Source organism: Macrobrachium nipponense, chromosome 7 (assembly GCF_015104395.2).
Source record: "Macrobrachium nipponense isolate FS-2020 chromosome 7, ASM1510439v2, whole genome shotgun sequence".
Lineage (NCBI taxonomy): Eukaryota > Metazoa > Arthropoda > Malacostraca > Decapoda > Palaemonidae > Macrobrachium > Macrobrachium nipponense.
In genome coordinates this window covers 16,613,246-16,640,450 of record NC_061109.1, presented here as the reverse complement: position 1 = coordinate 16,640,450, position 27,205 = coordinate 16,613,246, and the positions used below count along the sequence as shown (strand labels likewise).

At 40.0% G+C, this 27,205-nt stretch overlaps 1 protein-coding gene across 1 annotated transcript in view; it reads left to right on the top strand.

Moving 5' to 3' along the window:
• Window positions 1–20,917, top strand: part of LOC135217510 (uncharacterized) — a 54,220-nt gene extending 33,303 nt beyond the window's left edge. The window contains exons 3-6 of the mRNA XM_064253465.1: window positions 13,689–13,810; window positions 14,498–15,462; window positions 15,900–16,069; window positions 18,263–20,917. Coding sequence (XP_064109535.1) covers window positions 13,689–13,810; window positions 14,498–15,462; window positions 15,900–16,069; window positions 18,263–19,873 — 2,868 coding nt within the window. The 3' untranslated portion in view covers window positions 19,874–20,917. The remainder of the gene's footprint in view (window positions 1–13,688; window positions 13,811–14,497; window positions 15,463–15,899; window positions 16,070–18,262) is intronic.
• The last annotated feature ends 6,288 nt before the right edge of the window (window positions 20,918–27,205 follow it).

Here is a 27,205-nt window from a genome sequence, read left to right as displayed (position 1 = left end):
TGTTGCCCGAGTCTGCACTTCTTCAGAATCTGCGACTGTTTTGTGCCTAAAGGCTTTCTGTAAACGTGTCTCACTTCATGATTATCTTATACTAAATTCATTCGTCCTTCGTTTGTTTGTTTGTATGGTGTTTTTGCGTTGCATGGAACCAACGGTTATTCAGCAACATAGTCCTTTGTGTCCCCAGCCTCGATCACCGCGACCAGGTTCGTCGATTATGGAAATGACGATAAAATCTATTCCTTCGTTCGAATGTGGACAGGAAAAATGAATACACTCATTTCAATGAGTGTAAACCGCACAATATTTCATTCTTGAAGTGTCTCCCTCTTGCACGTTGTCTCTGAAATCAGCATTATAAAAATGACCGATACTCAGGTCCGATTTCGAGGCGATAGACACTGTTATTAGGGGGAACAAAACCTCCTCATATATTCAGGCAAATTGGTCGGTCGTCGGGGAAATAGACTGAAGGAATCATGCTACCTCGAGGATAAAGGCTCAGTGAGGAGAGTCACTGATCTCAGCACGAACCCTCTCTCTCTCTCTCTCTCTCTCTCTCTCTCTGTCTTCTTTCTTTTCTGTCTTGGGTCTCTTCTGTTCTCTTCTCTCGTTTTTTAATGGTGCGTCAGTTCACTCTTTACCTGATTTGAGTACTGACTGCTTTCTTTCTTATTCCTCCACGATAATCCCTATCAAATGAAGCTGTTTCAGAACTGTAACGACTTATCCAGCGGATAAGAATGAACCCGCCATGAACAAAAGACGCACTGTTACTATCGCTGTTGCTAAAAGCGATAATAATATTAACCATGACAAAGATGACGCATCCGAGTTCACTGACCCAGAGACGACCGAAGAAACGAACAGACCGTCATCTTGCGGGTCAAGTCTCGACCTCTACTACATTTCAGGACTGTGACCTTTGGCCCCCCAACCGAAGCGGAAGAGGAAAAAGAAGGCGATGAAGATGAAGAGAGAAAGACGAAGAGAGGGTGAATATTTCTCTTTCTCTTAATTCATCTTCTGATTGCGAAGTCTCCAGAAGGTTACCAAAAGTATATAGGCGGCCGTACTATATTTTCCAAGGGGTGGGGGGCCAAATTATACATATATATATATATATATATATATATATATATATATATATACATATATATATATATATATATATATATATATATATATATATATATATATATATATATATATATATCATATATATATATAATATATATATATACAATGGAACTGCGCTGCTAATAATTTAAGCTAAGCAAGATGCGATAAAGAAACAAATACAGAAAGTGACATTGACTTTTTTTTTCAATAGTTCCATAAAGTACTATTCAACTGAAATTGCATTAATTGAGATAATAACACAGTTATATACAGCATTCAAATCTTATACAATATAATAAGATTACCTCTGATGTACTTAAAGTGAAAGAATGTACTGTGGAACGGAAGGAAAACAAAGTGATGTAGTTAAATGTAATACATTTTTTTTTTTTCAAGTAAGTCACTATTCATTTGAAAAGGAACTGTAACCTCCTGTGGTCACGGGATTTCGGGGGGGCGGGGGGTGGGGGCATGTGCCCCCCACCCCACCCCTGCGTCTACGTGTTGGCGCCCACGTTACTAACAGACGCAAGAGAAGAAAACAGAGGTAGGGAGTCATCTCAACCTCAGCCAAACAGGAAATGTTACTTAAAGCGAGGACTTATAAGTGACATATTAATAACCCTGTCTCTGAGAAGTCTGGTGCCCTAAACTGCTTTATATTTGCGACTGAAGATTTATTTGACTTATATTTCCACTTGCAATATTACTGTCATATTCGAAGATGTTTTTCGATTGTTACCTTGGTCAAAGGTGGACACTGTCTCTTCTGCAAGTATGGTATCGGATGCGACTTCTTTTGAAGATGAGAAAGCGTTTGTTTTTTGGTACACTTGGGGACAGTTCATTTTTTTTGTAGGTAGCCAACAAAGATTCATATAACCTCTCTTCTGAGAAACGGCTCTACAGTTCTACTGGAACTGAAGAGATACAACACATCTCACTGTGGGAACTTCTTCACATACAAGATAACTGACACATGGAATAAACTGCCACCAGAAGTTGTAAACAGCAGCAGTGTGGAAGAATTCAAAAGAAAGCTAGACAAAATCATAAAGACATTGAATGAACAGTAAAACCTTCTCCTAAAGATAAGTGAGCACATGATGTCTCATCGGATGGACTAATAAATCTTTGAGACATCCTAATCCTTGTAACGCCTTCATGCTGATAACCACTACAACGGGTTTTTGGAAGTTACACTTTGCTATTTACTATTCACATTCCTTGTTATTGAAGAAATCGGCTGAATTCATCACCAATTTATCGGTTTGATTCTTTGCATGAGATTAAGACATCATCAAACGTCGATTTGTCCCGTAGTAGGACAGCTGTTGCCTTGAAGTCGTTATTTTGAGTTCAAAGGCTAAGCCCACCCATTGCCAATAACTGTGCAAACTGCTGCCTTGCAGTCTTATTTTTGAGTCAAAGGCCTGGCCCATCACCAATTACTGTGGAAACTGCTGCCTAGCAGTCTTACTTTTGAGTCAGTGGCTAGGCCCACTGCCAACAACTGTGCAAACTGCTGCCTTGAAGTCTTCCTTTGAGTCAAAGGGTAGGCCCACCCATTGCCAATAACTGTGGAAACTGCTGCTTTGCAGTCTTCTTTTGAGTCAAAGGCTAGGCCTGCCGCCAATAACTGTGGTTGATGACAGCAAGGGCATGCGGTCGTAAAAACCCCTTTGCCAAACAATAAACCTCGCCTGATGTTGTGGCAACCGACCCCTTAATGTAGGGATAACGGTGGGAAAGAAGAAGAAGGTTGCAGTGTTCAACCGTCAGGATATTAATTTTGTCTGATTTTCCGTTACCCTTTCGTAAGTTTTGATCATAATCACTATTATTCATGATACGCAAACAGTCCAGTGCGACAAGCGAAGAAAAGGTATTTAACTCTAACTCGCTGAGTATTTAAAAAAAAATATGTGAAAGAAAGACAACAGAGATAAGAGAAAGAAAGAATAGTAACTGAAATAACAAACAATACAGATGTACAAAAAAAGATAAATATAATTTTATAAATAAGTCACATTCGGGACCTAATTATTCAAATAGTAAGGAACTTAGGCTTCTTAAACTTGGTGAAACAAAGATTTGAGATTCTACAACAAAAAGGATTTCTCTCTCTCTCTCTCTCTCTCTCTCTCTCAATATGATATTGCATCACTGGCAGGCCATTCTGATCTCCTTGTCAGTTCAAAAAGTCGCCTCAACCGGTAACGGGCAGGACGCTTCGGAGAGACCCACGACATCAGACCATCTTTGGGAAAAACTTTGACCCAAAAGCCTGCGTCAAGCGGCCTTCCCTTGTTCATTTCTGTTAAATGTAGCCACTCATTTCACATAACGACGCGCCTTATGTAAACCTTACTGAAACTGACAGACGAGAGCGAAGTCAGGGACTTCACCTATATACTGTATTTATAAATATGACGGGAGCCACGTTCGGGCAACTTAATTTCCATTCCTGTTACCTCGTCGGATACTGATTCAGGCAGCTGAGCACCGCTGTGTACTGGTAAATACTGACAGTGGTACTAGTGTCCTTTAGAAACCGTAGGAAATAACAACAGTGACATGATATATCAATTAGAAGTTCTTGAATAGCAAAAAAATTACTATCGTTGTATCGATATAAAAGGTTATATATTTGGTTTCCTGTCGTGTGGTAAGATGAACGATGAATTCATAACAACTCTATTTGTGTCGAAAGATAGCCACAAAATCCCTTCCTGAGAGGTCGTCATTGTCGCCCTTATACCTGAACGATAATGAAATGCGTATCCCTGGGTTCATCTAACAGAAGATGAGAATCTTCGAGCTACAATGCACTCACAGCATAAACACAAAGTATGCAGAAAGACTGCATCAGCATCACTAGTTCTAAAAACAAGGTCTTTGCAATTGCACCTAGAGATAAGGGAGCACACGATGTCTCCTTGGATGGACTAACAAGTCTTTGAGACATCCTAATCTTTGTAACTCCTTGTAACAAACTTCATTATCTGTAAATAGCATAATATATAAACATTGCCCCAGGTACGTTTTCCTTTCTCAATTTCCCTGGTTTCTCTTTGACGTCTCTGATTGTTAGAAAATAAGTAGAGGTTTCTTCTGAAAACCCCATTTCCTCATTATAACTGATTTGGGATCTTCAAAATCAAGATTTTTTTTCGCAGTCACATTACAGAAACCGTAAACATAATTGATAATATTGTTACTTAATTCACCTCAATTCATGCATAGCTACAGATGTAGTGGCCTTTGGGTCCTTTGTTTAACTGAAGAGCATCTTTTATTGACATCTAATGACTCATTTCCCCAAAAGCTGTCAAGGTATTAAAAGGGGAGCACTCTCCTTGCAAGACCTCACCCGATAACCAGGGAAAAGACTCACCCACCCGCCCCGTTTTCCCAGCTTCCTGTCTCCCGGGTGACGTCAATTAGGATTGCGGTACTCCGCTCCGTCCTCCCTTTTCACCCGCTTGGAAACTGAGCGCACTTTTCTAGATGACGATTTCAAGACTTCATCCAGCTTATTGCAATGGGCCGATTACTTCATTTCCTCAGATAACTATGTTTAATAAAAATCGTCTCCACACTCTTGAGGTCAATCACCTGACCTATTCCTTTAAGAGGTATAATCATTACAGAACTACAAGGGTGTATATATATGTATGTATGCATGTATGTATGTATCTATGTATGTATGTATGTATACACACAAGCATTTATTATGTATATAGATCTGAAACTAAAACGTCTCTTTTGTTCGTTTGAATGCAGTTCGAGATTTGCAGGGCTGGAGCAGGAGCTGAAGACAGCTGGAATCTTGAAGACTTCTTCAGGAAGCCGTGATAATCCAGTGGGTGTTTATCCAGGAGTTCTTCAAGAGCTGAAGACGGCTACACAAGAGCCTGGAGTCTTTAAGACTTCAGGAAGAGAAGACGTTATAATCCAGTGGGAGTCCTTTAGGATGTGGAAGAATTCTGGGCAGAATGATTCCGAAGACTGACTCTGGATTTCTGCAGAGATTTTGCACAGATTCACCTATTTCACAGATGACAGACACTACAGACTGACTTCCAGGTCAATCTTATATCATGTAATGAGGAAGAAAAGATGGAAAAATGAAATAAACGAGGAAAATTTCATATCTAACCTTGATTTGATTGAGATATGCTAAATATTATATATTATTACAGCTTCTTAAAGATTTAATCATGCAAGAGAACAAAGATTATTTAAATCTTTAAGAATCTTCAGCATATAATATTTAGCATGTCTCGATTAAATCAAGAATAAAGATGAGATTTTCTCGTTTATTTCAATTTTCCATTTTTTCTTCCTCATTAGCTGATATAAGATTGACCTGGAAGGTAGTCTGTAGTGTCTGTCCTCTGTGAAATATGTGAATCTGTGCAAAATCTCTGGAGAAATCCAGTCTGTTTTCAGAATTCTTCCACCTCCTGGAGGACTCCTCGAGACACGCCCATTGGATTAAAACGTCTTCCTGAAGTCTTAATGACTCCAGGCTCCTGTGAAGCAGTCTTCAGCTCCCGAAGAACTCCTGGATAAACACCCACTGGATTATCATGGCTTCCTGCAGAAGTCTTCAAGAGTTCAGCTGTCTTCAGCTCCTTCTGCTCCAGCTCTGCGAATCTCGAAGTGCATTCAAACAAAAAAACAAACCTTGCAGAGTTTTAGCATTATATATATCTTACAGGTCTCGTGGGGGACGCCCCAGAGCCCAGGCCTATGGTTTATGGAACAGTAGCGGATGTGGATATCCCGATATTTATAGACTCAGGAGCGTCTATAAATTTAATGGACTATAATTTGTATCAATCCATGCTTTCCAATTACCCTTTGCAACCCCCAACGGAGACGGTGTGTGATGTGCAAGCCCAAAGATTAAATACCCTGGATTGCGTTCAAATACAGTTTACTCTCGGTGACAGAGTACTAACAGAACCATTTTTGGTAATGAAAGGAATTGTGTTGGGCAACAGACTTTTGCTGGGTCATCCTGCATGTAGGAGACACAAGATTTCGCTCCATACGGGAGTTAATGGGATAACAGTCAGAGTACCTGGTGTTTTTCTGCTTTATGAGGATGTGATTAGAACGGAGGACATGGAGATTATTGAAAAAGATGTGCTTGGTGATATTAATGGTGGTGATATGGGTGTTACGGAGAGAAGTAATATTAAAACCCACATTGGTGATATGGGAAATGATTGCGGGGATTCTATCGGAGTTCACGGCGATAACAATTGTGGTGATGATATTATGGATGGGGATGTGGATACTAATATTGATGTTATTTCTGATACTAACAATGCTGGGGATGATACTGAGGGTGGTAATGTGTATGGGGTGGTGGAAAGGGGAGATACTAACCACAAATATAGAGGTGTTTTATCCGAGGATATTGTGTTATTACCTGGTTCAAAGACTATGGTAAAAGTCAAATTGAAGGAAGTGAGAAAACCTACGGATGTGTGTGTTGTTGAAAATAGCGAGAAGCTTAGAGGGGTTATTAGCACGGCATCGGTGAACAGGGTATTCATAGATAGGACCATGCGGTTGGAGTTACTAAACTGTAATGATACAGTTAGGAGATACCAGAGGGATACATATATATTAGATTTCCAAGACTGAAGTCGTGATACTGGTTCAATAGCTATTGTAGAGGGGAAACCTGAGTTTTCAGAGGCAGAGATGCAATCAAGAAAACAGATATTTAGAGAACATTTAGCTAATGCGGATTATAGTGAACATGTTGAAGCGATAAGCGAGCTCTTGGCAGAATTTGGGGATATGGTAGCCTTACAAGGTGAAAAATTGGGATTGACTAATGTGTTAAAGCATAAGGTAAATTAGGAGAGTTGCACAAAACCTATTTATATTCCTGCATATTGCATACCTTTCAAAATCAGAGAACAGGTAGAGAAAGAGGTCAATAGATGGGAGGAAGAAGGAATCATTAGACTTAGCGTGTCTCCTTACAACTTTTCCTTGTTAGCGGTGCCTAAGAAGGACGGTTCTGTCCGCGTATGCGTTGATTTTAGACGTTTAAATGAAAAGACGATCCCTGACCACTATCCAGTCACGTGCATACCAGATCTTTTTGTTGAAATCGGTGGACATAATATTTATAGCTCAACTGATTTGGCGCAGGGTTTTTGCAGGTCCCTCTCAGTGAAAGTAGCAAGGAATATACCCCTTTTTCAGTGCCCAAGGGACAATATGAATTTATGTGAATGCCTTTCGGTTTATTGGGCAGTCCGATAACCTTTACCAGGTTGGTGAACACAGTTTTGTACGGGTTATTGGATCACATATTGCTCACAACAGACACGATTGCGCAACACCTGGATGTGCTTACAGAAGTACTTAGAAGGCTTAGATTAGCGGGGTTGAAAATTAAGCTAGCCAAGTGTTTGTTCTTGAAAAAGCAAATTACATATCTAGGCCATGCCATATCTAAGGAAGAGGTTAGAGTAAATGACGATAAAGTCAAAGCAATAGCGAATTTTCGCACCCCCAGATCAAAGAAAAAGATTAAGTTATTCCTGGGTATCGCCGGTTTCATCAGGAGGTTTGTGAAAGGGTTCTCTAATATAGCAAACCTTTTACATTAGTGACCGATGCCAGCCAGGAAGGTATAGGTGCTTGCCTTATGCAAAAGTTTGATGGGAAATTCCATCCCATAGCCCTTTATAGCAGGAAGTTCAGGACAAAGGGCAGCAACGAGAGATCAATGGCTACCATAGATAAAGAAGCCTTTGCAATAGTGTCGAGTTTGGTTCATTTTAAAATGCTACTGATGGGGAACAGAGTAGAAGTTCTTACAGACCATAAGCCATTATTAGATCTTCTTAATAAACCCGATTTGTCGCCTAAAAGAGCTCGATGGTTTTTGACTATCAGAGATTTTGATGCAAAACTTAAATATATAGAGGGCAAATTAAACGTAGTTGCAGATGCTATTAGTAGAAGTTTTCACGACACGGAAGGATTCCAAGTTGTGCAGGTCACTAGCGAGGATATACAATGGGATATGGGTCTCATAGAGCAAAGGCAAGATGAAGACGAGATTCTAGCAGACGTGAAAGCGTTTCTTAGAGGGGAATTAGTCAGGAAACGTTATAAGTTGCCTTTGTCGGGTTTGGAGTTAGAAGGTAATCTATTGGTTAGGAAAATTAAATATAAATTGAGAACCAGTGAAAGTAAAGGAAATATGACACAGATTGTAATTCCAGTAGTTTTGGATATAGTTCATTGCAGGTTTGGTAGTCCACACTTGGGAATAGAAAAAACGTATGCTGAGGTTCGTGCTAAATATATTTGGAAAAACATAGGGAAAGATGTGGAAAATTTTGTGAGAAATTGTACAGTGTGCAACAAATGTAAGCCTGCAAGAATAACTTAATACATACAAATTAGGACCGTATCCTATACCGAGTAGACCTTTTTAGAGAATACATATGAATATCCTGGGGAAATTTTGTTAGTGATAATAGGCAAACTTACAAGGATAGTAGAAATTTTCCCACTTAAGCATAAAACAGCTGAAGAAGTAGCCGTAGTGTTTTTCAATGGTATCATTTGCAGATACGGCTCACCCAAAGTTCTATTGATCAACAATGGTAGAGAATTTGTGAACAAAACTTTGGAATGTTTAGCGGAAGTCATAGGGATACAGAAAGTAACAATTATTCCATACAGACCTGAGGCTAATGGGTTGTGTGAACGAGCAAACAGGAAAGTGCTCAAGGCTCTCAGGAAAACTGTAGGTGGTAATGATAAGAATTGGGACAGATATGTTGATGTTGTTAGACATAGTATTAACACTGTGGTTAGTGATTCCATTAAAATGTCTACATTTGAAGCTTTGCTTGGTTCCCCATTACAAGGCACATTTGATTTGCTGATTATACCTCATCATGGGGAGGATATGATCGAGGCTTTGGTATCCACAGCGAGAGAGAGACATGCTTATCTCAGCTGTAATCTCGAATCCACAACCAGAGAGATGGCACACAAAAGTATTGGTAAAACATCTGATCCCAAGATCAATGTTGGAGACAAGGTATTTTTAAAACTTAACGTGAGAAGTGAACTGAACTACAAATTAGGCCCGAAGTTTGAAGGTCCTTTTAAAGTCATTGAGGAGAAAATTGGAAACAGATTTGTAGTCTTAGAGGAAAAAACAGGTTGGTCGAGGTTTAACACATATCTCGAAATTGAAAAGAATTGGTTGTGGTGATTAATATATTGTCGCGCAATTGCATTTTTTCTTTTTTTTTCTTGCTGTCTGTTTTTTTGCAATTTGCTGGCGAAATGCTTTAACGTTTTTTTTTCTTTCATTTCCTTCTACTGTTTTTTTCTTATTTCGCACAAATCTGCAGTGTTTTGGCGTAAGATTTCAGGGTTCATATTTTACATGGGAAGTTGTTGGAAATACGGCAAATTTTTGTTTCAGCTTAGAAACATCATAATAAATATGTGATAATTTTTGTGTGTAGGATATTTGGGGCATAATTGTGTCTGGCGTTACAAGTCTGCCTAGAAAAATCTATAGTGTTCACAGGTGGATTTTTGCTGATAATGCTGTGATGAATCTGGTTGCTGATTTTTCCCTTTGGAGTTGATTACTCGGAGATTATCATTATTCTCTGTTAACTATAGCATTCCACGGAGGTGTTCTTTGTAAGGGGGTTCTTTTCCGGTCATTTCTGGTCAATGGGATTGTTGCGGTAGCATACATATTGCATTTTGTGAAAGATATTGAATTATATATGTTTTTTCTTCTCTTATGTGCGCTGTGTAATGGGGGAAAGTTCACATATTATTGTTGTTATTATCCTTTTTTTTCTCTTTTTTTCTTTTCCTACGAGAGATGTCATAATTGGTGTTAAGCTCTAAATAGCATTTCTATTTTAGATAGGAGATATAATTTGTCGGGTATGTGAGTTAGATAGAAGGGGTGTTCGGCATTATGTTTCATGGAGGTTAGTTATATAAACAATATAAGAGGTTTTTGCTGTTAGACATTATGGGTTCTCTTTTGATAGTATGTTTGTCAGATATGGGATTACTTGTGAGGATTCAGTGGGTAAAGATCATATTTTGTTTAGTGGGAAATTTTTAATATTAATTAATGATGGATTTGTGGGGTAAAGCAAGACTTTAGTTATTTTATGATCACGATGACTTTAGAGAATTCCCAACTTCACGTGATGGTGACGATGGAAACGACTTCGTTCTACAGTATCAGAGGTCGAGTCGAGTCTACACAAGAATGGCAGTTCAATGGACTGCCTTTGCAACGGATGTGGTGTCGTCGGTATATCATCTCAGGGTACGTTCTGGGATGAATCAGGAGTCTACAATCTTCTATGAGGCGGGTGTGAGTAGCACTTGCTTGGAAGTCACGGGACATTTCCTTGACAACGCGGTGGTGACCACGTTTCCTTCTGTAGAAAACTTCGAATCTACAGTTTCGCAACGAGGGGGTGTTGGATACACTCACGAGGGTCGCAGATGCTGAATAATGGCGCGTGCTGAGTTGTTTCGAGGTGGTTTACACACTCGACCTGCGTCTACAACTATTCGTCGATTCCTGCTTATCTTAGTGACGTGGATGAGCTTTTCATCAATGAACGTTACACAATTCCAATAATAGTGGTCGTGCTAGGTGTTATACTGATCTCAATTTGTGCGCTAGGAGTTCTTAAACTTCTGTGCATCCGGCGAGGCACAAGGGCTCCAGCAACGGAGGTAGCCCTAAATCATGTGGCAAATTGATACATTGTGCATTAGATGTGGTGTGCGACAGGAGTGCACAAAGGGCCATCTTACAGGTATGAATTGATGTGTTAGTGAATTACATATCGTGTCAGCTGCCCTTGCTTGGAGACAGAGTGAGCTGTAGAGGTAGCCTCCTTCAATGAAGGAATCTGATGCTTATGCGTTTTTAAGCTGGTGGCTATCTGTACTGTTGCCAGGGGAGGTTTTGAGGCGTGTTGGGTATGTACATTTGTTTGTACAGATGTCACAGGTCTGACCGATCGAGGCACTTGAGGGAAAGACACATTCCTTTGTGATAGGAAGAAAGACGGTTGAGCGAACACCAGGTGTCAGGAGACAACCCCCATCTTAAAGATGGGCTCTATTCCATGATATTAGAGACGGGATTCTCTAACTTGACTAATACAATGTAACAATTGACATTTTGAGTCTGGGAGTGAATACTTAACCAGGAGAGTGGAATGATAACTTAAAAGTTTTCTTTGTGGGGCAGACTTGGGTTTTTATCACTATGACTTAATAATCATTTTGTTCTATTTTATGTTCATCTGCTTATATATATATATATATATATATATATATATATATATATATATATGTATATATATATATATATATATATATATATATATATATATATATATATATATATATATAACGTCTTCATGACTCCAGGGTATCTATATACAAATCTCAACGGTGCCATCTTGTTCCAGTACCTAGACGGAGGTTAAAGGAATATTTAGAAAGCGACAAGAGCTTCCCAAGTCATTTCAGAAAAGGAAGATAGACTCACTTTCACGATACTACGGGAAAATAAATAGGAAATCAAGGAAACGTTCCAAGACTCCGAAGATCTTAAACAGGTCTGGTCGGTGAACTCTCTTCTTAAGGAACTAAATGACGAAATTTGTCATGCTGTCAAACTTATGAATCTCATGGAAACCTGTCACCAAGTCAGCACTGATGTGTACAGGATGGCACAGAATACTTGGATGCGAACACTGGTCCCAGGCAAAGATGCCAATTAGTTTCATGTTACTGTATCAACAAAATCAAATGAATAGCCACAGAAATACAAGGTAGGGTTCAAATATTACATTGAAATGTCAACTTTTTAACTTGGTAGGTGAAGAGGGCATAAAAGGGCGTTTGAATTAAGATTAGAGATTAGGCCACTAAAGAAGTCAAGACGTAACGGTGTACAAACATTTTGAAAACATTGAGGAACAAATCAAGAAGTGTGTCGACTTCTTCTAAAAATGAGGTAAGAAATGAGAAGCACAAGAACTGCTGTTGGAAATCAGAGCTACTGCAGTTTGCTTCCGTCCCAAAAGAATATCTTGAGTCACCAACAGACGACGAACAGACCCTTCAAACAGGCGCTTGGAACAAAAGGGGAAAACAGACAGGGCAACAACCGATGATAAACCTACGTCAAAGTGGTAAGAAGGGTTCAGCAAATGTTCACCCAGTAGGTACTTCTCCTTCATAAAGAAGGTGACATAATTGTGATCTTCAATCTTTGAGGCTGCCGTGAACGTGGCCTTCAGCACGGGTGAACCGTGGATGAAACCCATGTGCGTAAAAGTACCACATCAAGAATGTCATATATAACACGAGGCTATTCAGCAATGAGTCTAAACCTGCATACGCACCTTTAACTTGCATACAGCCTCTCATTTCCGAAATATTAAGGAAGTTCTTCCTTTCCAGTACCTCATTCACTTCGTCTAACCAGGCCCTCTAAGGGCTGACTGTGGTCCTCCCACTAACACCGTATTACAGAGTCTTCGTCAGCTTGTGGTCCCTCAATCTTTCCACACGACCAAATCATTTCAGAACTCTTAGATCCACACTTTCATCTATGCTAACTTTTTACCATTTTTTTTTATAGCTTTACATAGGTATCTCATCCAAACTTTTCATCCACTCCGCTTCAACCACATTTCTGTTATCCACCCTTCACTTCTATAGAAGTTGCTCAACAAACCACTCACACACACCAGTCTTAGCTTACGGAGACACTTCTGTTGTGTTTCCAAATTTGCAGACACACGGCTGCTCCCTCCTGTGCTTCACCTATCCTGTATAAAACTCTTATCTTTATCTTCTGTCTTCATACCACAAGTCTTAGAATTTTCTACTAGACACGCGAAACAAACAGACTACCTATTCTCATGCCATCCACGCTGGCATTCGTTTCTCCATCTTCCTCACATATACTTTCATTTTACCCTTTTTGCAAACTCTTGTCAGCTTTTCCGCTATTACTGTATGTTCTCTTCTCTGTCCCTAATATGAGTATTGTATCATCTGCAAACTCCGCACACCATTCACATCCCATCTTTTTATGCCATAACTTGGCACTTATGTCCAGCTTCCTTTTTTGTGATGTTTCTTATCGGTTCTGAAGAGCCAAGGAGATATGACTCACGTTTGTCTCAAACCAACTCTTACAGAGAATTAATCTTTCTCCCGCCAACGTATCCTAATCCACGCTTTGTTCCTGCCATCATAAAATTTTTGAATGCTCACACCAACTGACCTGTCGGGCAGTTTTAAAATGAACTTTTTCTAGGCCCTTATATTTCCCGTTTGAAATTCCGCCGCTGGTCGCGATATTGCCTGCTGCAAATGTAGATACAAATGTGTGTGTATGAGTCTTTACATTACCAAAATGCCTGCTTCTCATGTCCTCTCATCATTAAAGAAGAATACTACAGGTCTCCCGTTTCTTCTTACAGATGACGATGGATCGAAGAAAGCTCCTGGCAACAAAGCTGATGACAACAGCATTTCTGTTGGCATCTGTGAGGGTGGAGCCAGCGACATCCGCTGAAACCGTCGCCAGGACATTCTTCTACAAGTAAGTGAGAGAGAGAGAGAGAGAGAGAGAGAGAGAGAGAGAGAGAGAGAGAGAGAGAGAGAGAGAGAGAGGAATAAATAATAATAGAATAATAGCTTCACTCAGGAAAAGGTCAATCTTATCAGGAAGAGAAACACAAGATCCAGAAACGGCCAAAGTAAATTGACAACGATTCATTTCTCCTCAGTTAGCAGTATAAAGAATGATCACAGTTTTCCATGATTCTGTAAATATCTTGAACAGAGATTTTGGCCAATGAGGACGATACTAGTGACATAAAAATATCACATAAATCTGACTAGAAGACGAAAAGCAGAAATCTGAGAAAGACAGTAACTCTTTTCACAATACATGTTCGAATTCATTAGCTACAAAAAGTTACAATTTGAAAACCAAGTTAGTTTGTTTGTTTGTATGGTGCTTTTACGTTGCATGGAACCAGTGGTTATTCAGCAACGGGACCAACGGCTTTACGTGACTTCCGAACCACGTCGAGAGTGAAAAACCATGTTAGTGTTAAATATGTAAAAACAGAGTTCAGAGTCATGAGTCATTCTGGGTCATTTACTTTAATGTACTTTCGATTTTTTGTAAACATAACTGAATTTTACAAAAGTACTCTTATATTTCATAGTAATTAGAGAAATAAATTAAAAAAAGTAAAATTGTTCTTATTTTCCGCTGCAGTCCCCCATCAAATGGTGGCCCTCCCCCTGACGTCATGGCAATGCTGGCAGCGGGCAGAACCTCAGTGATGCCGACCTTTTCAGTATTTGGAGACGTTTTCAGTCCAGATCCTAGCGAGAGAGATAATTTTCTCTCAGAACAGCCCTCAGCAATAGATCAGGAATTCTTCCACAACCCAGCTGTTCAGGAACCTAATCATAAAACTGGATCGCATTGGGATCCCACGAGGGAGGTCTCTGACGACGAGAATGGCGAGTTTGCGAATCTCTACGCATCGATGTCATTGGAAGGTCAGACTCCTCTTGGAGGAAACGAAATTGCACCAGAGAACGACCCCCAGAGCAAATCAAGTCTGGATTTCGTTCCTGATGGGGAGATGGCGCTCGCTGCATCAGCAGACAGATCTTCCCAAAAGACAGACGTCATCGGCACCGACTTCCCGGAAACCACCTCGGTTGGGAACGAGTTTTTGGACTTCGAAAACAGCACCGAATTTGAAAGAGAGACGTTGACATCAAACAGCCCAGTAGAAGCGATGACACTGGATGATTCGGATGGAGAAATCACAACACTGATTTCTCTCGTTCCCGATTCATACGCAGAGGATGAGAGCCACTACTCCGTAGACGATGGAAAGGTCCAAACCAAAAAGGAAACGAATGACGAGGGAAAGAAAGCGGCGGAAGAGAATAAGCTCCACTACAATAACCTGCATCCTGCCGATTTTCTGAAGGTCCCTCATGACGTCGAAGAAAGAAAGGAGAATCCCAACAGAAACCATAAAACAAAGAGCACTCTAGAGAGCAGGATGAATTCTATATTCTTCTCCATCGACGAGGGACCGAACGAGCACGGCGAGGTCAAGGTGAAGATAGGAAAGTCTTTGGATCATTCTGCAAACCTCAATGCCATCGAGAAGAACTTCAGAGATGTGTATCAGTATAATTTTCACGACCCCAATACAGGTGAGTCGAGTTCCACGCAAATACAGAGCTTGACATCTTGATACATATTAATTGGTTGTAGTTAGTTGGGAGATGGTTCCACAGCATTGGGTATGTGGAAAATGAAAGCAGCTTCCAGTTGGAAATAGTTACCTGGTAAGCGTATCACTGTACATTTTGTACACTAGAGGAATACGTTGCTACAGCTTAGTTTCTGCCCCATGATAGTAAAGACTCATAACCTTAGATCTCAAGTAGCTTGACATAAGAGGCATTTCCTTTCAGTCTCATGCACGACCATTGATATTCTCTCTCCTTCTGCTCCATAAAAGTCACGACAAATTCTCGGTCCTTATATGGTGGCAAAATGAATTAACTGCAGCATTCGAATCCTCAAACCCTTAGCATTTCTTCAGGCCATGGTCGCATATGGGATGACCGCTGAATTCTCTTTGCAGGGTGGTACAAATTCGGATATGGCGACAACCACCAATGGCGGCACGAGGAGAGGAGCGGAGACGGCGTCGTGCTTGGGCGCTACAGCTGGCAGGACGCCAACGGCAGAGAACACACGACGCACTTCGTGGCAGATGCCAAGGGATACCGCACGGTCGAGCCGGGGCAAAAGGTAAGGGGAGCAAGTCTGTTGCCGTCCTGTATCAGTCGTTCATAGGAACAACTTTAGTACCACACCGTGATGTGGAGGCACCAAAGATTCTTCGTACATTATTACTTATTTTTTCTTAGTCTTACTCATCCTATTCTACTTGTAGTTTATTTAGTGTGGGGTTCCGGGTTGCAACCTGCCTCCTTAGGAGCCCATCAATTTTCTCACTATGTGTGCTGTTTCTAGTAGCACACTCTTCTGCAATAGTCCTGGAGCTGCTTTGGCATCTAGTTCTTCCAAGTTCCTTTTGAGGGATCTTAGGGTCGTGCCTCGTGTCCCTTTGATTATGAGTACAATTTCCACTGTCATACCCCATATCTTCATTATTTCTATTTTCAGGTCATGACACACATCAATTTTTTCTCTTTCTTTCTCATCTACTCTGGTGTCCCATGATATCAATAAGTGATACTTTCTTCTTGATTTTGTCAATCGATCAGTCAATTATTATTATTATTAACCAAGCTGCGACCCTAAGTGAAATTGATTCTACTATAGGCCCACGGGCTCCAAAAATGATAGCAGCCAATTATAGAAAAAGGAAGAGATACGTCATGAATAAATTATATCAAAGAAATACAATTGAAAACAAATTAAATAGAGCAAATAAATAGAGGAATGGGACTCAAGTGATTCTGCTTACGTACAAATTTTTTATAGTACTAAGACTCTTAGGAGGCCATCTGGGTACAAAGGATTTGTTAGTAAGCAGAATCACTTGATTCCCATTCTTCTATTTATTTGCTCTATTTAATTTGTTTTCATTTGTATTTCTTTGATATAATTTATTCTTGACATATCTCTTCCTTTTTCTATAATTGGCTGCTATCATTTTTGGAGCCCGTGGGCCTATAGTAGAATCAATTTCACTTAGGGTCGCAGCTTGGTTAATAATAATAATAATTGACTGATCGATTGACAAAATCAAGAAGAAAGATTCACTTATTGATATCATGGGACACCAGAGTAGATGAGAAAGAAAGAGAAAAAATTGATAACTGTCAAGACCTGAAAACAGAAACAAGAAGGATATGGGACATGACACTGAAAATTGTATCCACAATCAAAGGGACACGAGGCACGATCCCAAGATCCCTCAAATGGAACTTGGAAGAACTAGATGCCAAAGTAGCTCCAGGACTCATATAGAAGAGTGTGCTACTAGAAACTGGGCACATAGCAAGAAAAGTGATGGGCTCCTAAGGAGGCAGGTTGCAAACCGGAACCCCACACTATAAAAACCACCTAGTCGAATAGGATGACTGTGACTAAGAACAAACAATAATAATAATACTCTAGGAAGAATCTTTGTTGCCATTGCATCGTGGTGTGGCACTAAAGTTGGTCCTATGAACGACTGATATATATATATATATATATATATATATATATATATATATATATATATATGTGTGTGTGTGTGTGTGTGTGTGTGTGTGTGTGTGTGTGTGTGTAGAACTGATTCATGAAGATATGGAACCTGATGAATGAATAAATAAAGGCAAATACCACGAAGGCAAAGTGAGACAACGGAGTGGTTGTTAAGCCTTTCAACACAAGAAAAATAGGGACAGGTTTATTTTACCCTTCACACATACTAGATATCTGTTGTAATAAAGCCCACAAAAAGTTTGATAGTGAAATTAACATGGAGAAAAAAACCCTAAGAGCATTCTTAGCTTGCCTTATTTTAGCAGTTTTGGAACCGTACAATCATTGTTAAAATCTCTTAATGTCAACCTGGTTTTTTCCTATATTAACACACCAAAAGGAATGATAATAAAAAAATGGCCCTAAGGAAAGTAACCATATGATATATAAAATTCCATGTTTGGACTGCCCCTCTTTATATCGGCCAATACAGTAAGGATTTTGACTGATTTATTAGTTCTTGCTGGCGACGCATTGAAGAGGTTATTGACGCCGAGTAAGGATTTACTAGATGTATGAATTAAAAAGCTTAAGTATTCAGTCAAATATTTGTGAGCATAACTGTGTGTTTACAATGACTAGTGACTTCAATCTTGAAAGTTTAATTCAGGAATTTTAATATATATGAAGTAAGGAATAAGAATACGGATGAATTAAAAAAGTGTTAAGTTTTCATTAAACAACAATCTTCTAAATTATAAGCTTTATTTTCTATACTTTCAGATCACAATGCACGTGGCAACTCCTATTAACACGAAAACCTCAAACAAGAATAAAGCTGGCGCCCCTTCGCCTGAGGGTATAATAACAGCCCGTCCTGCCTTCCTGGGCAGACCAACTTCGCAGCCTTTGTACCACACAACTGCACCTTTCCCCATCACCAGCGTTTCCACCACCCTCACCTTGTCAACACACGCATCACCAGCTGATCTCACTTCTGCTTCTTATCCAGGCACGATAAGTGAGCTAGTGAGGCCAGGCACAGATCTGTCCGTCGTTACGGGACGACCACCCATCGCCTACCCTCTCCCTCAACAGTCGGTTTCTAGTCGCCCGGGGTCATGGATTTTTGTTCCCTCCACAACTCGACCCAGAGTAAGACCTCCTTTCAGACCATTGAGGCCTATGCGTGACAGGCCTATCAAAAGTCCGTTCAAGGAAGTTAATCGAAATCGGCATAAACCTGCAACCGTTAGGCCTCTGAAACCTCTACAGGCAAATCTAAAAAGGGGTTCCAAACCTCAGAATGATGATTCTCATGAAGGGGATTCCAACGATTCAGTGGTCTCTGATGAGGAGCAAGAAGAAAACAGCACCCCGAATTCTCAGCCTTTAATTGATATAATTGGACAGATGCAATTAATTTTCAACAATTCACAGAATCATCCGCTTAAACATGATAATGCACCCGAAGCGCCTGCTGTTCCAGTACCTATGCAGTCTGGTGATTCTGGATCATTTACTCCTGGTGAGCTAATGAACTTCATCAATTTTATCAATTCTTTAAAAGCACAAAACCAAGAAGCAGCTACATCCATAAATAGACCTGCGTGGTCCAAGCTGCAAACTGATCATGGTGAAAATGTTAAAGGACAAACATCTTTCTATCTCAAAGCTCCTTCAAAGATTCTTCAGCCACCCCCTATACCTTCTTCGTCTTCATCTAATGAAGGATCTTCAAGTTCCAGTTTTAATTGGGTACAAGATTCATCTGGGGATATACCTCATCCCCTTGATTATGCCTTTATGGATGAAGACTATCCATTGATGGATTTGAATCCTGTCATTATCCAGAGCTCAGATAAACCCAGTAACGACAGCATCAAAACTTCTAGCCTACACAACGGAACTCTGATCAAAATTCAGGGGGATTCTTCCCCTAATAAGAATAATGTATCTAAGCCATGGAAAACTCCCGAACTGTCAACGGAAAATATCTCGGATAACCAACTCAACGAAACTTCCCATGAAAGAAACGGAAACAACTCGGGGAGCAAAATTTCAACGGAGAAAAATGGATCTCAACCTCAAGATGATAAAGATGAAATGACCACTTTCATACCGCTTCTACCAAGTTCAGCAAAACCTTTTAATACCGAGAAATCAACCCTACCGACAGAATTATTATCTTCATCAACGGGGAGGCCTTCTGTGGATGGTATCTGGCCTTTTATACCTTTAAAACCCCACACAACTTCAAAGCCAGCCAACACGAGCGTGAAAGCAACACCGCCACCTTCACCTTCGCAAACTTTCTGGACAGAGGTCCTCAAGCACCTCTACTACTGGCCACATTCAGGGCCTCAAGATGAGCCGCCTACTACAATTCAATAAAGAATGATAGCAAAAAAACACATCTCGTTATCTGGAAATGAAATACAGTAAAACAGTCCCCCCCATGAAACCTCTTTTCAACGTGTAGGGCAACACGGTTCTGTGTTAGATACCGAGTTCGTAGTCTGCTCTCTTGTTTTAGGTATGTGGAGTGGGAAAGAATGTGTTGCCATACACTATTGGAAACAGGAAGGGAGGGACGCACAGGTTCATTTTAAATGCACTGCTCTTAGTGGAGTTACTTTTAAGGCCAAATGCACTTTAGCTACTTCAGTAAAATATGTAATAATTTAGCTTCTAAAGCAAGTAGAGCACCGCTGCGTGAATACTGACTGTAATTTTGTTATTCTAAGAAGAATAATACCTTTACCTCATGGTACAACTGTACGCAGTTACAATAGCCATTAATCTATTCACGATGCCTGTCAATATTTGATCAGGGCACTCAAAGAAGAGAGGCACCACATAGTATCACCTCAAAACCTCACAGATATCATGAACTCCACTCAGAATACTGCAGCATCTGACTGACTGAGCGCATATCGAAGGGCATATGGCGTCAAGTCTGTGATATTTATTTTGTTAGCAGTATACCACCGGAACTTGATTTGGGCATTACCATATTGTTTTGATATGTCGCAAAATATTAGTCTGCCTATTCACATTTCTTATCTCAGAAGTCTGCTGCGTTGCGTCGAATATGCAATAGAAGTAGTTGCTTTTAGGCCCAGCTCACACACGGCGGTGCGGTTGCAAGTTATGACAGAGCCCAAAGGTGTAGACACAACCCCGCGATTCGAGAGACACATGTTTCGTATTGTCTGTTAAGGTGACTGCGTGGATTGACCTGCTCTAACTTCTTGAACGAGATATTCCGACGACATCGTTCCTCTCGGTACATTTCACCTTGACAGGATTATCAGTGGTGCTTGAGAAGGCATATCTTCGCACCTATGTCTATCCCGTAGCCTTCCAAAATAATGAACATTGCAACATGCTTACGTTCTAATCTCCAGCAAAAAGTATGTTAATGTTGATAGGCCTATGAAAATATATATATATATATATATATATATATATATATATATATATATATATATATATACACACACACACACACACATATATATATATATAATATATATATATATATATATATATATATATATATATATATGTGTGTGTGTGTGTGTGTGTGTGTGTGTGTGTGTGTGTGTGTGTAAATTCTTCTGTTAAAACAGGATACGTCTCAAGTATAAACGGCCCATTAAAACCTCTGGTTTAAAGGTAAGGACTATATTAAGTAGTTGGAGTCAGCCCACCGAAATATAGCCCTTAGCTTTAAACCAATGGGCCTTTTTTACTGGACACACACACACACACACACACACACACACACATATATATATTATATATATATATATATATATATAGATATATATTATATATATATATGTGTGTGTGGTGTGTGTTTGTGTGTGTGTGTGTGGTGTGTGTGTGTGTGTGAGTGTGGATGCATGAATGCATAATTAGACACACATGCATACACTCTACATTGGGGTATTCGATGAACTATCCTTAATCAGTGTGAGCAAATCGTCCAATGATTTTACGGTCATTCTGAAATCACTGAAGAATTTGGGCTCATTTTATCCTCTCAGTCTTAATGCGAAAGTTCCGCAACTAATATTGAATGACCCGCGCTGGTAACCGCCAATTGTACGACCACCACTTTATGCAACCGCGCGGTTACCGCCTCGTGTGAACAGGGCCTTAGTCCTATATCTTTCGATCGATCCGATTTCTTTTAATCAAATGACTCCACCTCCTCCTGTCTCCCTTGAGATGAATAATTCATCTCCGTTTCTGTTCAAATGACTGTCCAGAAACGACAAAAGCAACTGGTATGTGCTGCATGAAGGGTCACTTCACACATAAAACTAAAAAAATAAAGACGGGAAATTTTATCCCCTCAGTCAAACAAAAATGAAGAAAACTACTGTTGTTCAAACATAGTTCAAGCATAAGTTCGGTCAGGAATGACTTGCAGGTTGAGTTGTACTTAACGGATTCCCAACGGAGGAAATGCCATTTAGCCATCATGCAAAGCAGCTCTCGTCCTATTTTCCCTTCGTTTTCTCTAATCTATTTATTGCATTTTTTTTTTAAAAAGCAACACAATGTTTCACAGTTCACCATAAACATGTTATGCTTCAGGATATTGATCTTGGAAGCACACCTCAATGCTAATTAAGTCACTCGGAAATGAAGAAATGTTGATCTGTGATGGCATTCGTGGCCAGTGCTTCGCTTAGTACTAACACATCCACTCTGTTGAACGTCCCGTTGTGGTACCGGACACTGCACCGATGACAAATGACTCTCGGCAACCCTCTATGACCGGGCTGCTCGTTTCTTCGTGGCCGGGAACTAAAGTTTCCATTTCCTTGACTACGAACTATTTAGTTGCTTTCATCTCTTATTTGTATCATCAGTTAATCCACTACAAAACAGGCCCGTACCTAGAGTTTTTTTTTTAGGGGGTATTTTTTTCCCAAAACTGGACCTTTTCTTCTATAAATGTCATTGCATATATAGGTAGATATATAATATTCCAATTATCACTCTTGTACTTCCAACTACTAAAGAATGATGGAAATGATTATTAACAAAATAAAAAAAAGACTTGCCAAAATAAAGTATAGCTTGTTTATTTATTACTTTGTAATTACAGAACAATGAAAAGGATAGTCACAGAAAAAATGGACACCCCCCACTCGGTACAGGCCTGCAAAAATCAAAACTTTCAGAATCTGAAAATAGTCTGAGAAATGAAGTGGCATGCTGTGCTGGAAGTGATCCTTAACTAATAAATTACTTGACACCAATCTTATTAAAACAGCAATCAAACCCGAGCAATAAGGTATTCAATAAGATAAAGGTAATCATTTGTAGAGTTAAGCTTCATTGATTTAGAAAAACGCTTTCATCTCTCTTTATCCTAATTCCTGCTCAGTAAGGAAGATCTCGAGAGTTTTCCTTCAGCAGTGACACTACTACAGTAGCATGGTGCCAGTAGACAAGAATAGACGAAGAGTCTTTCATAGACGTTAGATGTTTTAGCGTCAATCCGAGTCTTATCGGATACGACTATAGGTTTCCTTAGCATAGAGTCAACAACCCTTAGGAGATTAAGCCTGTGATTCAACATTTAAGTGTTTTAAGTGTTCTGTAGAAAAGTGAGTGAGTGAGGAGGTTCAGCACACTCGCCACGACGTGTAGTTTCCATGCAATGATTAAAAATTAATTGCGACTAGACATTGTTTTCTTTTTGCTTCCTTTGTTGTTTCCACATTTATCTAACTTTTGTAAAGATGGCAGGAAAGCCACCACACACACACACACACACACAGAGAGAGAGAGAGAGAGAGAGAGAGAGAGAGAGAGAGAGAGAGAGAGAGAGAGAGAAGTATATCTTTGTTTAACCAGACCACTGAGCTGATTAACAGCTCTCTAGCCAGGGCTGGCCCGAAGGATTATAGACAATCTTACGTGGCTAGGAATCAATTGGTCACCTAGCAATGGGACCTACAGCTTATTGTGGGATCCGAACCCCATTATATCGAGTTATTAATTTCTAATCACCAGAAACAAATTTCACACGAGAGAGAGAGAGAGAGAGAGAGAGAGAGAGAGAGAGAGAGAGAGAGAGAGAGAGAGAGAATGTCTGTAGCACAAATGCATCAGCACGAACATATATTTAAGTGGCTCATATTAATCCGAATTGCCGTCAAACTTTAATCTGGTGCTACAGGGAAAATTGATGTGGTTGATGAACTGACAGCTCCAACAGTTTTATTCTATTTTATTATTATTTTTTTTTTCGCGGTCGTATGACCGAGCTGATTCCCCAGTGTGAGAACAGGACGAAGAATCGATTTCCATACCACGCTGGGTCGAATAACGGGCTCCACCATGCTCTCATCAGACCAAGAATCGTGACATAATTTTAAAAAGATCTCTGGTCAAACCTTAACGCGAATGATGCCTGCATACAGTACTGGCTTAGTACCATGTTTACAGACCCATCTCTGAAAGTTATTTGTGTGTGTGTGTGTGTGTGTGTGTGTGTGTGTGTGTGTGTGTGTGTATGTGTGTGTGTGAGAGAGAGAGAGAGAGAGAGAGAGAGAGAGAGAGATAGCTTCAGGGCACTGATATAATAATAAGAGGCAGTCCATGCATGGACACATGACTTGGTGGACAGATGAAACCACCAACTGAACATGGCAGCGGTGACATTTGGACTAATTGTAGAGTTTTCATTTCGAAAATAGGTTGCGACCTTGCACATACAGAATATGAATTTTAGTGTGAATCTATCACCACTTTCGCTGTATTTTTTTCCTGGGAAGTGGGTGCGGGGACAGATAGACAATAACAACAAGTAAAATCATATTCAGTTTACGTGTACATTCTTGCATTAACTAAATATACTCTTATGTGTCAACGACGAGGCTTCTGTATTACAGTATTGCGTTCTTGAAACCTTGGTAATAGTAGACACACACACACACACACATACAAACAGGGAAAATAAAGAGAATCAGGTAACATTACCCTCCAAGCCAAGGAGTAATTCATCGGATAAATATAATATCCGTTTTTCGACAGACCCTTTTTCCTGTTAACAACTTGATATGACAGGTAAACTATTAGAAAGGGAATCTCCTGAAATGCAAGCGAGCATTCAGCTCGGCATACGACAGAGTAAGCTTTAAAAGCAATTCATAGTTGTGGCTTAGCCTAGAAGATTTCAGGGAGTTTGTTTATCTTTGTTCCGTATGTGTGACGGGCCACCGAGGCGTAGGTACCACTTTTGGCTCTTTCGAACTTCATTCTCCAGACTTTAACATAGTTTTATGGTTGCAAATCTTTAGATTTTGTCCAATTTCAAACTCAAACTTCTGAGAGGAACAAAGCAAGAATAAAATGGGGAATAATAATATAAACCCACATGGGTTATGAAGTTATCAGATTACATTTTAAATATTGCCGATTAGAATCTGATAGTCTGGAGGTCTTAGCATTTCACCTATACTCTTGTTTTTTTCCATCTGTCTATCCGCCTGTGGTGTTTTTGCATGGTAACACTGCGTCCCGGGCTTTAAATAGTTACGCTAAGTGTAAGGTTTAGATAAATAAAAAAATATCTGGGTGTACATTTGCAACCGAAAAGTGTTTTAATAATTTACTGTATGCGAATTACACCGTTAATATTTGAAATAAGATATTATTTAAAGCCAAGACGCAGTGTTACCATGCACAAACACCACAGGCCGATGGAAAAAAACAGAGTATAGAGTGTGTTACTGCCCATATTCGACCGCAATTCTTTTTTTAAATTAATCTTGGAAAGTCAATGAAATAGATTCTAGATTTAAGGAAATAATATTCGCCTTATGAAAAAGGGGATTGCCATGAATAAACCAATCATGAAATTTGGTGAATATTGATGTACATTGTTGGTAGAGGGCACGAAGAAAGCTGAAAGATTTTATCGAGAATTGAGGCACCCAAGTCAGCAATAAATTATAGCATGAGCTGGAGGTGTTTCTCGGGCAGTTTACACGGATAGATTTTCATTGCACTTTTAGAGAACAAAAAAACTGTATTTTTGTTCAAAAATAATGCATTTAAGAGGCTGCACACATAAACTAGACGCATTACTTTCAACAAGACAATAATTGTAGATAGCCGCTGCATGGTCCCAAAGCAAATGCCAACGCGATCACACTGAGTAAAGGCGAAAGGAGTCTTTTCATCAGGATCAAAGGTTCCATCGAAACTTCAGTCTCGATTTGCCAGATGGAATACACGAAAATGACCTGCCATCGTGGGATACCTGACCAAGATCCCATGGCGTCCTGTGAGCTCCCGAAGTCAGAAACAGGCGTGACGCGAAACATGACGTCAACAAACGAGATCGGTGTTGGAAATGATAAGATCAGCCGCAATTTGTCAGGAGGGCTTCTTCTTCCCGTGGTTGGCAGGATACGAATTCTTTGCGGTGTCATGGCAGTTTGTTGATCACCACGCCAGCCAGGATCGCATCACGTCCGTCTGATGGAATCTGGTCTTCAGCGATCATAGCCGTGTCCTCTGACATTCCCGCGGGTGTTGGACTGTGGAGGCAAAATCTTAATTTACGGTGGGACAGCTGAAAGTGCGAGGACCTCTCTCTCTCACACCACAAACATGCACACAAGAGAGAGAGAGAGAGAGAGGTATATATCTTCGCCCAGACGAATCTTAATATACAAGCTCGAAAGATAAAGAGATAATATTAACCTTACAGAAAAGCTCTGAGCGACATCCACGCAATTAAGTGATTGTTTTGCCATAAAATGTAGCATGATGCTGCTTGCCACTGGCATGCCCTCGTGACTAGACTGGGCATGGTAGTGTCGCATTATCTTTAGTCCGACTCTCGTCTGGGAACGTTATACCTTGAGCGCTACCTAAACTTAATCGTGTGTTCCCCGTCGTCTTTCTGTGAAAAATGCCTTCCTAGGAGCAGTTAAGTGGCAAGAAAATTCATTCTTAACCAAATACATCATGTAAAGCGCCAACTCTCTAAGTTGGTACTTTAAATTAGCATTTAGAGGTCTGCAATGCCCCCAAATCCTAGACAAGGAGTAATCAGGCGTTGACAGGGAAGGAAAGATTTATGAAACTCAAAATTGACTTGAAATTACGTAAATGTCCCCTGAGGTTCATGACAAGCAACACTTGTACCTACTAACGCTAACAGCATTCAGTGTGTGGCTGGAGGTTATGTCAAGGACAAGTCTGTTGATGGCAGAGTTTTGTGGACAAAGGCACATAGCCCGTATGAACTGTACAACGAAGAGAGCGAGATGAAGGAATAGAAGGTTATTGAGGAATTGACGGCTAACCTAAAGAATTTAAAAATCATGAGAGAATCGGTGTCAAATGATTCAGAAGCAGCGTCATCGTTCCTAGATGCCTTTAATGAACAAGGTGAGGGAGGAGTGAGGCAGAGTTCCAGACAAGCCATCAGTATGAAGAAAAAGACTTTTATTTTTTTTTCTGGAAGAAGATGGGTATCTTTGAAAATGCAAAGCAAGCAACGGGATTCAAGACGTAAAAGATGGCCTTATTTTGGTACTGTGTATTTTATTTACTGGTTAGAATACGGAAAATTTAATGGTTATAATGCGTATTTTCCAATGTAGAATTAATTTCCGTGGCGTAAAAAAACTACACGTCACTAGCTTAGCATAAAGTATTTTTGGCGAAGAAAAATAAAGG